This window comes from Pecten maximus, chromosome 13 (genome assembly GCF_902652985.1).
Source record: "Pecten maximus chromosome 13, xPecMax1.1, whole genome shotgun sequence".
Classification (NCBI taxonomy): Eukaryota; Metazoa; Mollusca; class Bivalvia; order Pectinida; family Pectinidae; genus Pecten; species Pecten maximus.
In genome coordinates this window covers 13,352,862-13,369,603 of record NC_047027.1, presented here as the reverse complement: position 1 = coordinate 13,369,603, position 16,742 = coordinate 13,352,862, and the positions used below count along the sequence as shown (strand labels likewise).

Below are 16,742 nucleotides of genomic sequence, written 5' to 3'. Positions count from 1 at the left end.
CACAAAATCTATGACGTAAACAAAAGGTGCTAAATTTATAGACCGAATATGCGGCTACAAATTAAAAGCTGGATTTTTTTATCGTGAAGATGGTATCAATCTCTTTGAAGTGCAGTCTACATATTTGGTAGGAACCGTAATGCCGCTTGTTTATTTTATTTTTAATGGTGACATCTCACAAGAAACAGTTGTAGCAGTATAATGTTTATGACAAGGTTATAATAGCATGCTTACAAGCCCTGATGACATCACTTTCACTTCACTAAATTTTAGTTTATCATTACTTTAGTTAGCAGGTTTGGAACTAACCTTAGTAGTAGTACCATACTAGAAATGATACTAGAATATACATTGACAATTTTTCACTCACTGACCATGAGCATTACTGTGATGTGTAACATGATAGTAGAAGTGTTTTGCATTTGGTCCATAGTTTTACTATATAAATATATGTTAAATGAACTTGTATTGAATATTTGAAAAAATAATCCTGTTTTGTATAAAATTTTGATAACCATACAACATGACAATAACAATAACATTGTCATTCAATCATCTATGCATGATTTTGTTCAATGGTGATTGATAAATATATTGTGCTGTATAATTGTTGTACATGTAATTTGTTAAAGATGCAAAGTCTGAATTATTCTGTCTATCTTATCCTAACAGTTTATTGAAATGGACAGATAGTCAGAAAATAATGGACGAATGCGTGCAAACACTGATGTTTGATTTAAACGTATTTTTAATTGTAACTGAATTAATATACAAAGGGGATTGGCCAGAAGTTATGCAACTTATATGAAGCACATTCTCAATACATTTATACATAAACATTATATTACTACAGCAAGATGACATACTTAAAAATTAAATTAATTGGTTTGAAAGAGAGAGAGTTACATATCCAGATATACACCCATTCATTAAGATAAGAGCATCTAATTCAAACTTATTTTTCTGTGGATATATATATGTAGCGGGACTGGACCGGGTCGATCATCGGTGACCAGGTAGCTCAATTGGTAGAGCATCCGGCTAGTGTTCGGAGGTCCCGGGTTCGAACCCCGGTCTGGCCGCTACATTTTCTCCTCTCCTGTTACATATATACATGGGGCAAAGATTTAAGGTAATTCCAACAGTGTGGACATTGGAAGTTGTCAAATTGTCAAAAAAACAACCATGAACCATGGAAAGCTATTTGACCAACAGAGTTCCATCACATAGAACACGGCTCTGTACATGTCACGCATGCATCAGCCTCCGGCCGCATGTCAGTGGAAAGGTTCATAGTTGTTTTTTTAACTAACAAATATATTACTCATACTCTATCTTGTATCCTATTATATTTTCTTATACTGTTTATATATCATGTGATTGTATTTGTATTCTTTGAAATTGTGTCTTGATAGAGATTGCCTTGAAAATTTGTATTTGTGTCTTGATAAACGGGCGGATTGCCTCGAAAATTTGACAATTTCCATTGTCCACAGTGTTGGAATTACTTCTTTGCCCCATATAAACATTTTAAGTATTATCCTGCAGTCATACCTTTGCAAGGATACAGTGTTATCCGAAAAATTACCATTTATATTACTTCTTTGACCCATAAATAAATATAATATAAATATATATATATACATACATGTGACTGTACCAATAGTCCATCAGAGTTTACATTGAAGCCATTTGATGTATAGAAAATAAATAGGACCCCAATGATTTTCAGAAATTGAAAATACATAAAATGATCCTATATAGTTTAATGTGGACAAAAAAACCTGCCCAGATTTAAGAAATATTACATGTTTATCAGACTTCAATTTATCTGATTGAAAATTTTAAAGATAAATCAGTACATTACTTCATGATTTTCTCATCATGTGTTTGTTTTATAACTTTAACTTTAGATTTATTTTCTTTCAGAAAGACAGACAGACAGATATGACAGGTAAAACAGGGCACAAGGTGGTAGTTGATATCAATCTTACATCTGTTGACATCAAAGAAGATGATGATAAAATGACAGATGATGACAATATGACGTCTGAAAATGAGGAAGAGTTGCCAGGGGAAATGGACACATTTTCAAATAGTGGAAAGAAGAGGTGCAGAAAACAGTCCAAGGTTGAACTTGCCGACCGCCCTGTGAGGGAAAGAAAGAAAAAGCAACAGTTTCATTGGTCAAACCTGGGATGGAATCATAGAGAAAAACAAAAGTTGCTTGAAGCTCTTAAGAAGTAGGCTTTATATTCCTAGTGCTTTATTTTTTATTAGTCTATGTATAATTGGTATATTTTGAATGTGTCCATGTATAATTGCTACCATCTAGTATTAGCTCCAGTTAAAAAGCTTATGGTGTCTTTTAAGGTTTCAAAATCAGTAAATAATAATTTGATTTCCCACTCACTTCTGACATGTCAAATTATTGAACTCATTTAATGTCAAATTATTGGAACTCATTTAGTAAAGTCCATATGACATGGCCACTCATGTAAGATTTTTGACAACAGGTACCCGCCATCAGCTATAGACCAGATTCAAGCAATGGTTTCATCCAAGACAAAAACACAGGTACATGTATGATGTTAGAGTTAGACTTATCTAATATATGTATAATATAGGATACACATGTCCTTTATTTAACAATCATGTGGCAGGCATGCTCTCACATTTCCAGGGTGCATTCATGATTTTGCTTTGGAAAATTTGAACCTGTCTGTTCAATTCTGCATAGATAATTCTACCATTTCAAACCATAACTTTGAAGTATGGGCTTCAGAGTTCATCTTCGTTACTCCAGGAGTTACGTTCAGTTCCACTCGGTGAACCCCTGGAATATCTCATGGCAAAATTGAAGGCTCTGTCGTTCCCATCTTGTGGATAAAACTAAAAAGAGTATATAAGTTTGATACTATGTATTATATATCAAATAGTTCCAAAGGATCACTACGATAGCTCATTGACTGGCTTGGAACTTGGTTGTCGCTTCTCTGTATTCTTTTCTTCAAAAGAAATGCATCAGTAGTCAGGGTGTTGTTCCTGACACCAATCAGAAAGCTAGTCGTGTGCCATGACTTATTATTATTCCAGTGGTGAACCCAGCGAATGTGAATGTAACCCTATAGCTTCAAGGAAGTTTAAAGTAGGGAGGTCTGCTGGAATTCATTGGTTGACCATAATTAATTTTGCTATTTACTAAAAAGTATGTAGTTTGGTGTTAAAAACAATAAGTTAATGGACATATATTTTTGTGTTCAAAACAATTAGGTAATAGACATACATTATAGTTATATATCAGTGTTAAACATAACAAGACAATGTTATATTTCTGTGTTAAACACTGTACAATAAGACATATATTTCCATGTCTAACACAAAAAGATAATAGACATATATTTATGTGTTTAATACAATAAGACAATAGATGTTTAAGACAATAGACATATTTCTGTGTTAAACACAATAAGACAAAAGACATATATTTCCATGTTTAAAACAATAAACATATATTTCCCTGTCCAACACAATAAGACAATAGACATATATTCCTGTGTTAAACACAATAAAACAATAGACATTTAAGACAATAGACATATACAGTATTTCTGTGTTAAACAAAATAAGACAATAGACATATATTTCTGTGTTAAACACAATAAAACAATAGACGTTGAAGACAATAGACATATACAGTATTTCTGTGTTTAAACAAAATAAGACAATAGACATATTTGTGTGTTAAATACAATAAGACAATAGACATATATTTCTGTGTTAAATACAATAAGATGATGGCTATACTTAAGACTCTATAAATATTTTAACACTTACAATTACATGATGTATGTAGGAAGCTGTTGATAGTTCTCAGATAGAATCTCTTCACCTGTTGTAATTGTTTATTGACCAATTTGAAAAAAAAGGAAACTTTACCTCTTTTACCAGTGGGAAAAATAAAGTGGACAGTTTTCTATAAAGCGTTTGTTAAGTTTTCAAATCATCATAGGCCAAAATGATAGTTTAAAAAAAAACCTGATGTTCTTTGACCCCCGAAGGTCGAGTATAAATCAATAATACATTACAGTCGACTTTCATTGTAGTTGTTACATTGTGGTACAGAATATTCTCATTAACATGACTTTTGTTGATTGTATTTCAGATAAAAGATTACTTGAACAAGATTAACAAATCTATTAATTGGAAAAGTAAGTATTAACCTTACCTATTACTTTTACTAAGGGAAATAACTCTTTATCTTACATAATTATTTTTCAGTTTTCAAAATCAATTATAATAGTAAATTGGTGATGGTTTTGTATGGTATGAAAGCCAACAGTGCAACTTATAAAGCTTGCATAATAAATTGAAAAAAAAATAAGATCTAATCCACTATTCAAAATATTTCTGAGATGTTCCACTATCATGATGATACCTTCCAGTCTTTGTATATATAAGGAAAGACTGGAAGACATCAATCTAATTAAAATATAGATGTTCATTCTCACTACATTACTTCATTGATTGTATGCATATTGACCTGACTGACGAGTGACCTAAGGGGCTGAGTGGCAGGGTCAAAAATTGTCAAATTGATTGAAATATTTCAAAACTCGGGTGTTAACTTGCATTAAGGCCCACATGCCTCTTGTTAATTTCACTGGTATTGTCAGTTTAATACCATTGAATTGAAGGCAAAGATCTGAAGTCTGTTTCCATTTAAAAGATTTTCTCTTTAATATAATTTAACTACATTTAATATTAGTAAACAAAAGTATAGTAAAACTCAGATAAGTCGAAGTCGACGGGACCAAGCAAAATATTCGACTTATCCGATGGTTTGATTTATCTGTGTCCGATTGCACATGTATACAGAGACAAAACACCTGAGTATCATCGGCTGTATGCCGAACAAGTGCTTGATAACATGGTCGAAAATAAGCAATAAATAATAACAAGGAAATTAATTGTACATGATAACAATTATTTGTTTATCTATTAAACAATATTGTGCACGGTTACAGATCAAAAGAAAATTTAAAGGGTAAAATTATCTTTGCCATACAGACAAGTGATTTACACATGGAGTTGTACACATTACAGCATAATTAATATTCTACGCAAACGATAAATACATTATAACATTATAAATGTATATATTGTACTCACATTATTTCTCTTAAAATCCGTTTATATTTTTCTACAATCAAACAATAGGAAACAATAAACAGTTCAGGAAGATTTGATCGACCGTACGTGGTCTATTTTGTAAAAGGTGAAGGTCATGGTCAGTGTTTATCGGCTGCATCATTATGCATTGCCACAATGTTTTGTTCAGAATAAAAACACCCCGCATATTATTGTGACTACTTTCATTGGTGTATTCAGAATTTAGGCATAGATAAATAAATCGATGATAGACCAGTATTTTACTGTGCATTTTTTGACTGGAAGATAGGTAATTTATCGTAATTTTTTCCTTTTATTTTTCGGCGGTCTTGTGTATCAAAACAGTAAACAGAATGGTTATAATGGTTTGTTGTCTAAAATATGTACATTTTATTCTATGTTATGTATACCCTAACGTTTTACTTCACCTGTAGATGTGCGACCGACAGTCGGAAACTAACAATAGGCTCTGGTAACACCATTACGGCTGATCAGTCAAACTCAGTCAATCAAGCTAATGTCAGCAATTTTTACCTGAGAAAGCCTTTGATGTTTGACACAAAAATGGAAATGTTGATATAGTTTAGAAGGGAGGGACCACAAAATATATATTCGACACATGCACAGTATTCGATTCATCAGTGTTCGAATCATCCATGTTTGATTTACTAAGATAAAGAAGGGGGGAAATTGGGACCGAACGAAACATTTGACTCATCCAATGTATTTGATTCAAGCGTGTTCGACAATAGTGAGTTTTACTGCACTTAAAGCAAATGTGTTACCATTATTTTTATAAAACATATTTGTAGCAGTTTCAAACTTCTGTTATTATTTTGTTTTTAATGGGAAGTAAATAAGAGAGACATTAATTATAAAATTAGTAAGTAAAAAGATATAAATTTTTGAAGTGAAAAGTAACCTATTATTGATTTTTCAGGTGATGATCCTATGCCAATAGTGGTGAGTGTCATGAATTATCTCCCCTGGTACTATATACATTATACCCTAGTGCATTCCAAGTGCACTACATTTAAACTAGTAGTGCACTACATTTAAGGTACAGGTAAACTAGTAGCGCACTATGTCCAGTCAGGTGTGATCACGAATCCCCATATACAGGTAATGGACAGTGCTAGATACCTGTAGTTGTTACATATACAGACCTGTGTAAATTGACTGCTTTATTTTTGTCATTCTGACTTTACCAGGTATAAAAATTGTATTTAAATGTTGATAACATTTTATCTAATATTAACTTAAAATAACATTGGCTGCAGTTCCTTAATTAATATACATTTTATATTAATTCTACCTTAGGCCTTGATGACTGTTTGTAGATTTTTTTCTCAAGTACGCTGTATATGTACATATATTTTAATATTTGTTATTTTATCAGACAAAAATATTTTTAAATTCAATGTATTGTTACTTCACTAATATCTGTTAATTCAACCATGAAATAATTTCATAGTACATAATCAAGAATCAGAAGTTTCGTATATTCTCATTTATGTTCTTTAAGAGACACATAATATCTACACAACAAGTTATGTACATGTACCTGTATGTATAATTGGTACTCTCAGGACATGCCTGTTGTCATGGCCACCTGGGCCCCAAGGCCCAAATCCCACCTCACCACCACCTTATGGACCTCCATAACACCTTACCTATATATATATATATCAGATGAGGTTCAGTCTAAGGTGTGCCTGTTATAACACCTGGCTATAATTTTGTCAAGTCCTAAATTACCCCCCAGGGGTCCATTTATAGCATGCTGTGCCAGGCTCCTCTGCCTTACCTACCTGTAATTAGCATCTAACACTACCCATATATAATATCTACATGTGGATGTTTTTCAAAAAGTTATAGGTGGTTTTTTTCGCGAATCATCAAAAAATAATTATTTTTATATACATTTTTCTTCACAATAAAGATATTCAATAAATATAGTTTATAATATGCTGATTTTCTTTAATTACAAGAATAGGTAAAATCCCCATCAGTTATACATTTTAAGGTAAAGAAAAATTAATCATTTTCTTAATGCAATAGGGAAACTTAAATGCTGATAAAAATGTATCCCAAAATTTTGATTTTAAGCAATATTGCAAAAAACATGTTAGCATAAACTGTAAAAAAAACTTTGGCTTAAGGTCCAAATGATCCACATGTGTATATAATATATTTGTAAGCATGTAACTTTAGAGAAAAATGTGAAATTACAAATACAAGTGCTGTATTATTTAAGTGTTGTGTGACAAGTACAGCTCCAGATACATGAACATGTATGTGTGTTATATAAGCTTAAAACTGTTGCCCTCCTCCTCCCCAAGTTTGCCAGTACAATATATTTGTATATGTATTTCAAAACAAAAATGACATTGTTCCCTCAGGCCATTATCTCATTCTGTGTTACCTGTAACTGATACATGTACCTGGAATCAGATCCAATATGTTAGATCTTCAAAGTATTAGATACCTGCACACAGGTACATGTACATAAATTTCAACTATTTCAGTAAAGGAAGATGGAAGGTATATTACAAGTAACATATATACCTTTTATAAACTTAAAATTTTGAAATGTAGAATTGTTATGATCACTTTATTACCAGTACATTCAAAGAATCTCTTTCTTTACATATTAAATCAATGTTTAATTAATTTCTTTATGTGTTCAGGTTTCTGACTTTAAGCATTGGATGTATACACATAGAATGTACAACATATATTAAAAATGAAATTATGAAGATGCTGCTTAATTTAACATAAAATTTAACTATAATATAAATTAAATGTATCAAATTGAAAATGTTCAAGTAACGATAATTGTTTTCAAATGTTTCATTATTTACTTTCATGTGATGAAAACAAAATTAAACATGTGAAATATATAACTGATCAATCAATACAAAATATAAAGTACCAAAAGATAAATGAAACTTGGCTTGAACAATTTAACTTAGTTAAAGGATTTATAAAGTAAATTTGTCTTAACTTAGTTACAGTGTATAATTAACAAAAATGGAAAGGTTGAAATATAATATCAAACTAAACTCCCAAAACCTTTTTAATAACTCTTTGAATATTATTTATTTATTTATGGGTTTTATTTCGCTAAAGCTTACACTCAACTGTATATTCTGTTGAAGGAAACAGATACTGGCATCTCTAGGTCTTTACGGTAGTCATTCCCTTTACATATCTGTCAAGTCCCCAGATTTGGATAGGGGCCTCCATTGTACATTTCTCCAAAGTCCAATAAAATATTTTGAAATGAATTCCTTCACCCCTATATCTAATGGTTTAGCATTGAGTCAATTACGGTACACATTACTGAAATAAGATGTTTAAGCAATAAAATGGTTGAATTTAAGAAGTTATTAAAAAAAATCAATTATAAAATTATGAAGGCTTTAAAGCCCACCAGTTTTCCAGATTGAACTCCTTGACAAGTATACTCTGGAACAAAACGTATGCTATGATATCATTGTTCTTTGTACTTTCAGATTTATTTCATAAACAGACAATGATTTGTAGTCATTCATTGTCATTTCATAATTGTTCGAAGTATGAAGTACCATTATGTCACAAATTTGAAGGAACCTAAAATTTAATTTTGTTAAATATATTTATCACACCACTGCAGGACTGGACCAATATGGCGCGTGATCTGGTGAGGACAGAAAAGAGAGATTACACAGACAGCTTATCGAGGGTACATAATCACTACTGAAATAATAATACAAATGTTTATATATATATACTGTCAAAGCCACATGGAGCTGGAAAACAATTGAAATATATCATTGTTAGGTGTTAAATCCTTAAAAAGTCATGTTATGTTTCATCAAGCTGAGTTAGTATTTGAAAGTTTGTTCACCAATAGTCTTCAGAACCATTTACATTTATAATAACTGGTCAAAAAGGATCTGACTAATGAAACTCATTTTCATTCTAAATTCATTGGTTAGTTTCAGAGTCAAGATATTGAAGCATAACTTTATAAGAAATATTCTTATAAATGCTGTGTTGAAGAATGATCGATTTATGACGAAAACTGATTGAAGAAGAAAATTTAAAAAAAAAACCGAATGTGTAATTATATTTTCAGACTATGTCTATTATAAGTAACTTTGAGGATCATCCTAAACCTGCTGAGAGAGTACCAGACTACAAGACTATCTATCGTTACCTGGCCCAGGTCCTCGATGGAAAAGAACTGCCCTTATTGGGGCCGCTAGGTAAGCCTTCTTCAGGTCTTCAGGACTAGAAACCAAAATTCAGGATCACTGGTACTTTGGGAAAGTTGTTTTTTTCAAACATTGAAACATAACGGTCCAATAAGACTGAATTAGTAGAATATCAAATTACTAAAAGGTAAAGATAAAGATAACTAGAAGATTTGTAGCCGATTGGGCAACTAGTCTATATATATGTGAGACTCCACTCAATTTGTTTTTAGCTCACCGGTTACGAGTATTTTTTAAACCGAGAGCTAATTCTGTCATCACCGGCGTCCGCATCCGCGTCAGTGTTGGTGTCCCACCCCAAAAGTTTTTGGAAAGCTTATAAGTCCAAAAGTATACACCTCATGCTCTTCTTATTTTTTGGTTTATACATTCATTAGAGGTCTAGGAGTGATGTTATGGCAAAATCATGCAGAAAAAAATTGTGATTTTTTCACATTTTACCATTTTGTGGACTTAACTTTTTTAACACCAAAACTCACTTTAAAGTTTTGGGGGTCAGTTTTTGGAAAGTTTGTAAGTCCAAAAGTATACACCTCATGCCCTTCTAAATTGGTTTATACATTCATTAGAGGTCTAGGAGTGATGCTGTGGCAAAATCATACAGAAAAAAATTGTGATTTTTTTTTTTGGCATTTTACCATTTAGTGGACTTACTTTTTGTGACACGACACAAAAACCCACTTTAAAGATTTTGGGGGTTACTTTTGGAAAGCTTGTAAGTCCACACCCTTCTTATTTGGTTTATACATCCATTAGAGGTCTAGGAGCGATATTATGTGACATACAATTTCAAAATGACATGCCTATACATGCATAAAAAAATGAATGCATAGTGTGATTGCTGCCGCCGGTGAGCTTTCGCAATCATTGATTGCACTTGTTATGTCTTGTTTAGAGCTACTTACAGCTCCATCATATCTCTGTAGGGGCTGCGGTTGCCGAGTGGTTAAGATGTCCCGACACTTTATCACTAGCCCTCCAACTCTGGGTTGCTAGTTCAAAACCTACGTGGGGCAGTTGCCAGGTACTGACCATAGGTTGGTGGTTTTTCTCCGGGTACTCCGGCTTTCCTCCACCTCCATACCTGGCACGTCCTTAAATGACCCTGGCTGTTAATAGGACGTTAAACAAAATAAACCAAACAAACTGTTGACATCATTTAACGTTTGTTTTAATACAGAGAGTGCTGTTATGCTGGACTTACTCCATGGTGTGATAAATAAGATTGAGAAGTCGGAGACAACCAGACAGCGACAGGTGATGAAATGGAAATACCAGCTTCTCTCGGGCAAGGTCGACACGACAAAGCTCCACCTGTTCATTAAAAAGGCTCGCAAGGCTCTCTCTAATGGTAGGTACATACTCCAACACCAGACTCAATCCCTTGTCTGTATACATACTCCAACACCAGACTCAATCCCTTGTCTGTATACATACTCCAACACCAGACTCAACCCCTTGTCCGTATACATACTCCAACACCAGACTCAACCCCTTGTCCGTATACATATTGGTATCTCATAGGTGTCAACCATCCCGGATTATGCGGGAAGTGCCCGGAAAATCATTAAAATTTCCCATAAATCCCGATTTGGTACATTTCCCGAATCGGGGTTAAATTTCTCCCGGATTTGAGCAGTCATCCCTCATAAAACCCCGGAAATCTCAGACACTTTGACCCTGAACTGGTAGACAAAACACCCCCACCACCTGTGTAGCTGCCCTAGCCTGGGGCTTGGTGAGAGAGGGGAGTCGGTCACCGGTCACCATGCATGCCGGTCATGGTCGCCATGCATGCGTGCCTGCCGACTTGTTGTATACATTATAACCCATGTGGCTTCATTTGACACGGTCAGTTAATTTTGTGATTACAACTAGGATACATCACTTCAAGAACAAACACTGGTAATATCTGTCAACAAGATTTACTCACATGAAAGCCAATAATGCCTTTCTTAATCGTAGCTGTCAGTATCATCGTTTGTACTGCCGCCATCTTTAATTGGACAATACTAATATAAATTCGTAAACTGCCAAAAAAATCCGGATTTCAATTTGGGTCAGAAAAAAATAAAAACACTTTTTAAGAAGTTTGTTTTATGTCACAATAAAACTAGCAGTAAAACAAAAATTAATAAATTACTGTGTAATTATTATTTGAGAAAGGAAGGGAGATAATTTGATAAATACATTTAGATATATTTCAGAACAAAAAAAAACAAAAACAAAATCAGGAGATAAGCAGTTACTTTTGTTTAATGGTTGCAGATTTCAAGTGACTACATCATTATTAATTCACTAAATAAAGTTCCTCTCTATGAAATTTCTAAAAACATTTTTTTAAAGAATTAATCATTGTTTTCTATTTTTTTTTTTTATTATTCTTATTTTTTAAAATTAACCATTGTAGTCAAATTTAATATCAAATTGTAGCCTGAGGTAATTTACACTTCGCAAGCTCATGAGGAACATCACCTAAATGCAACAAAAATGACGCGATTTTTTTCACGCACTTTCTCCCTCATTTTGAATGTGGAATGAGGGAGATCTCCCTCATTGGAGGTTTCAGAGGTTGACATGTATGATATCTATCAATTCTGCTGCAGGTGTTTGGATTACTATATATTTCAAAATTCTGGGTCATAGTTCTTTTGAGACAATTTTAAGAGTTTTGGAGAAATGGATGAGATTTTCATATATATTGTATTTATTGGGGGAACTGGCTTTCACATGACACATTTAGATAAACATACCAAAAACTGGTCTGGTTGTTCCAGGCATATTATCCGTATCACAAAATATCAATAAGAAGAATAACTTGTATACATTTGGAGCTAGATTATCGAACCTAGACGTTGCAGTTATGTAATCTGTAACACCTATATACAACCTAGAACTTCAGTTAGGTGAGAGTATGGATACTAGAAGGTATGCAAGGCGATTCAAAATTAAAAGCTTGATGTGGTGAAAGAATTTATCACAACATACTCGCCAATACTAACTAACATATTTATTCATTCGTTCAATCCATACAACCTACATAAACAACAACAACAAAGCATGGTCTGAGATTTTGATTGAGTTTTGGGGCAAAAACTTCGGGTAAAAAATCCCTAAACTTCACCGGCAAAAACATTGGGTAAAAAATCCCTAAACTTCACCATTGAGCGATCCTGACTGTTTTTGTAGATGGAAATTTTATTTTGCTTCAGAGCTACAAGAAAATCTTGAACAAATAGATGTCTGTTTACATTTGTAAATACAAAATGTAGTGTATTCTTTAAAAGTATGAAAGGTATATGACAAACTTTGGCATGGAAAAGTCAAGAGTGTTTTCAGGAAAAGTTCCATCTTCCATCTTCAAGTTCTGTTCAGTTGTGGATGGTATTAGTTAACAATTACACTGAAAGGCTTTTCTTGCCAATTTTAAAATTTGCAAGAAAGTTTCAAATTTTGCAAGTTAAGATTTAACCCACTCACGAAGACTGCAAGTACCTAGCTCAAGTCCCAGTTTCTTCCATTTTCCTAGGAAATTCCTTAGCTAAGAATTTCCCATAGGAACATGCATTAAAACATTTAAGGAAAGACAACCAAATATTTTTTCTTAAATCCAAGAATGCTTACCTATGTGGAACATTTTAATTAAAGAAATTTCCTTTGATAACGCCAGAGCCAGAAAGTTTTACTTCTCCACATCTTTTCTACAACCTTAATCTCATAACTGGCCTGCTCTACCATGTCATACGTCACATATGAAAATGATGTCACACAATTTTCTATGCACAGAAAAAAGTACAGTCTGAGTAAAAATTGGTCTTTCTTACATAGAAATAAGTTTTTACTAGTGTTCTAAAAGTTGTGTGATAAACAGAATCTTAAACTCATGATTTATTTCATGGTTTTATATGCTCTTAGTGGGTCGTGGCATATCAAATTATTGAACTTATTTAATACATATATCATAGCCAGTCATGTAAGGTCTACTAGACAGGGCATTATCATGTCTTGGTTAAAACTAGAAAATGTCTGTAAGACATAAATGCCCCCGCTGCCACTTGACACCCCAAAACTGTGTGGTGACTATCACAGCAGCTGTTCCTGAGATTAACTGGTTACATTACATTGGGACGCGACGGCACAGACATGGTTAACACTACATGTCCCACATTTCCTGATATAAAAACATGGCCAGCCTCTTGTTAAAGTAGCATGAATGTAAAACATTGTGCTTCCAAGTGACTAAGTGTGAAAATTTCTGTCGGAAAATATGATCAGCCGTGATATTTTAAAGAATATAATATGAAACTAAGACTTTCCACTTGTTGCAAGAATTAATTATTTTGTAAATTCCTCAATCAGTGCAAAACAAAACCATTAAAATTTGGTAGGTCGTACAAGAATGCCTAAATGTTACTGCTCATAAGCCAACTGCTGCACACTCGCCACTCACACCCAAGTTTATTCCATGTGAAACAGATTTAGAGGCTGAAAAGCAATTAGATCCATGGACAGGTTCAAGAGCATACCTGGTAGGATACTTTAAAACATATTGAGTGACTTAAAAAAAATATTAGGTTAATATATTATACATGTAATAATGATTTAACTTTCACTGAAAATTTTTCACTTTCAGATTTTTCAGATTTTGAAGATGAAAAAATGACTTTTAAGCAAGAACCAGGAACCCAAAGTTCAGAGACAAGGCAAAGTAATACACAGCCTGGTCAGCAACAGTCAGCAGTACCAGCAGGTAGAAAGACCACAGCAACAGCTACGTCTGCTCAATCCTCTACTGCAGTTGATTCTAGGAAAAGATTAACAATAAACGAAACCACTGTTATATCAAACAGCATGGATAAACTAAACAGCCCCGTACCTTCTGGTTCTAAAGGTCCACTCAAAGTACGACGTAAATCTAGCAAGTTAAGCATCAGACCAGAGACTGATATGAATGTAAGTAAAAACCGACCGGTCAATGTTGATGAGACTGAAGGAGAATGTGTGAGTAGTGATAAGAACAAGAATACGACAAGGAGAGGAATCATGGAAAGCAAACCACAAAAGAGACAAGGTGGGGATAATGGCAAGACTCTTGGACCAGAAGAGGAAGGTATCACAAAGTGTCCTCCGACTAAACGTCGGAGACGTAGTAATGTCGATATCGAAACGCAGCCTCATCCAGATTCAGAAGTAGTTAAACTTGGCACTGGTGGTGACTTGGAGCAGAGGAAAATGTCGTTCAGTACTGATGGACAAAACAAAACAGCAACCACTAGTGAAAAGAATCAAACTTTATCAACAAATCAAAACAAATCAGAGGACCAAACAAGTAACCAGTCAAAAGGCCCATCCCGTGAGAAAAAACAGAGAGGTGTGGGACGACCACCTAAGGGCATTTATAAGGTACAGGAGGATAGAGTGGAACTGTTAAAAGCCAGTGAACAGATGTATGGGAGGAGATCCGGTAGACCAGTGGGAACAAGAAAAGTTATCCCAGAAAGACCAGAAAAGGTTCCTGAGGACCCTACTGAGATTCCCAAGAAACCTTCACTTTATACTTTAAATCCCTTCTGTGTTCCCGTTAGTCTTTTGCCTCTCCGTAATAAACCTGTATCAAAGCATGTCACCACTGCGCAAAACCAGGTACTTCTTCCAGCCATTGTTAGTAAGAAACACGGTCCATTGTTCAATAAGCAGAGAAATGAAGGAATAACTTCGGTCAGTATACACAGAATGGCAGCCATTATACCAGTCTCTAAACAGCATGTTCTTCTTCCAAACTCTGCTTCACAAAAATCTCAGACATAGGCTAAGTTAGGGTGTCATGGACTTTTTCTGTGTACTATTAGGGTGGGTTATGATCTCTATGCTGGATGGAGATTAATTGATATTGAAGAAAAATACCCAAAATTTGCAATTTATTCCTTAATATCATTTCCCTATTTTACTACTAAAGTTCTTCCCAAAATGAGGCATAAAGGCCCCGTCCTGTTCCGATGAAAAAAGCCCTTTGTGATCAGGCTTCAGTTTCTTCAATATTACTTAAAGAAACTCCTTCGCATTAAATTTTCTATAGGAAAGCAATACAGAATTTACCGCATTCCTTAAGTAAGATTTTTTCCTTAAATCTGATAATGCTTTTAGATGGAAAATTTAACTCAAGAATATTTTCATGTTGAGGAGTTTCCTGAAGTTAAGGAATGTTGATGGAATCAGAGCCAGAATCTAGGATAAAATCTATCATTGCTAACATTTTGGTATTGCACTGAGAACGATTGTGTCCCAAATTTAAAGTCTTAGAAAAGTATATTTAATTACCTCTTTTTGAAAAAATTCTTCCTTCAAAGAGCATAGTTGAAGCTGTGCTTTTCATTTGATTAATTTGAGTTATGAAATTGGCAAGTGTGAATACATTTTTCAAGATGCTTCATTTTGTCGCCTTTAAAAGCAGTAATGTTTCAACTAGAGACATTTTTTTTTTTTTTTTCAAAACATTATTTCATTTGTTTTCGCAAGATTAGATATACAGAAAAAAACATTTTTATAACAATGTACAAACAAAGCACATTTGATGTGGAGGACAGGTCATGAGACTTTTGAAACATGATTTTTTTAAATCTGCATAAATTTCTTAACTTTTCAACATTTTTCGTGTTCATTATTTCTGAAAATTTAATAACATTATAATTATTATTGAGAGTTATAAGTTGTTTTCAATGTAATAAAATGTGATAAATGTAAAAAAAATCATTTGTTTTTTGTCCACATGTGTAAAAAACTTCTTTAAGGTACAATATATATATTGCATGATAATGTACTTAACTCCGACCAGCTGAAGTGAATTACCGGCAGCATATAAATGATATTGATCATTACAAATTTTACAACAATGTACTTTTTTTTGTCTGCCGTTCATTATTTCTCATAATCAAACCCATACAGACATGGAAAGTTCTTGAATTTCAGCCCTTGCCTGGAAAAGTTGCGAAATTTGTTGTCATACATTTTGTCTTTGAAAATCTTGGAATTTTAAGTTATTAGTGCCTGGAATTTATATAATTGATGTTGAAATAAACTAAGGACACAAAATCAAATCTTTTTGAATGTTGCAACAACATGAGATATAACCCTTATCTTTGTTGTAATTGCTATGTACGCTGATTCTTGTTTGTACTATTACAACATGGTTACTTTAAAATAAGACTATGTTTTTGTACTATGGTTTATAATTGTCGTTTAACACTCTCCTAAAATCTCGAATAGTCCTTGAGTACAGAGACCTATATACTATTAGTATATATGTCTCTG

General features: G+C 33.4%; 1 protein-coding gene across 1 annotated transcript; it reads left to right on the top strand.

Moving 5' to 3' along the window:
- Positions 1 to 39: 39 nt before the first annotated feature.
- LOC117341047 lies at positions 40 to 16,742 on the top strand. Its single transcript, XM_033902865.1, has 9 exons — positions 40 to 127; positions 1,930 to 2,243; positions 2,517 to 2,577; positions 4,166 to 4,211; positions 6,113 to 6,135; positions 8,831 to 8,899; positions 9,296 to 9,425; positions 10,615 to 10,785; positions 14,068 to 16,742. The coding sequence occupies exons 2-9, from the start codon at positions 1,948 to 1,950 to the stop codon at positions 15,240 to 15,242; spliced, it is 1,971 nt and encodes a 656-aa protein (XP_033758756.1). The 5' UTR covers positions 40 to 127; positions 1,930 to 1,947; the 3' UTR covers positions 15,243 to 16,742.

What these genes read in the sequence shown, in the direction of transcription:
- LOC117341047 (XM_033902865.1), top strand. Translation starts at nt 1,948, where the DNA reads ATGACAGGTAAAACAGGGCACAAGGTGGTAGTTGATATCAATCTTACA. An exon ending in TTGCTTGAAGCTCTTAAGAA is followed by an intron (nt 2,244 to 2,516) that starts GTAGGCTTTATA and finishes TTTTGACAACAG; the next exon opens with GTACCCGCCATCAGCTATAG. An exon ending in ACACAGACAGCTTATCGAGG is followed by an intron (nt 8,900 to 9,295) that starts GTACATAATCAC and finishes TTATATTTTCAG; the next exon opens with ACTATGTCTATTATAAGTAA.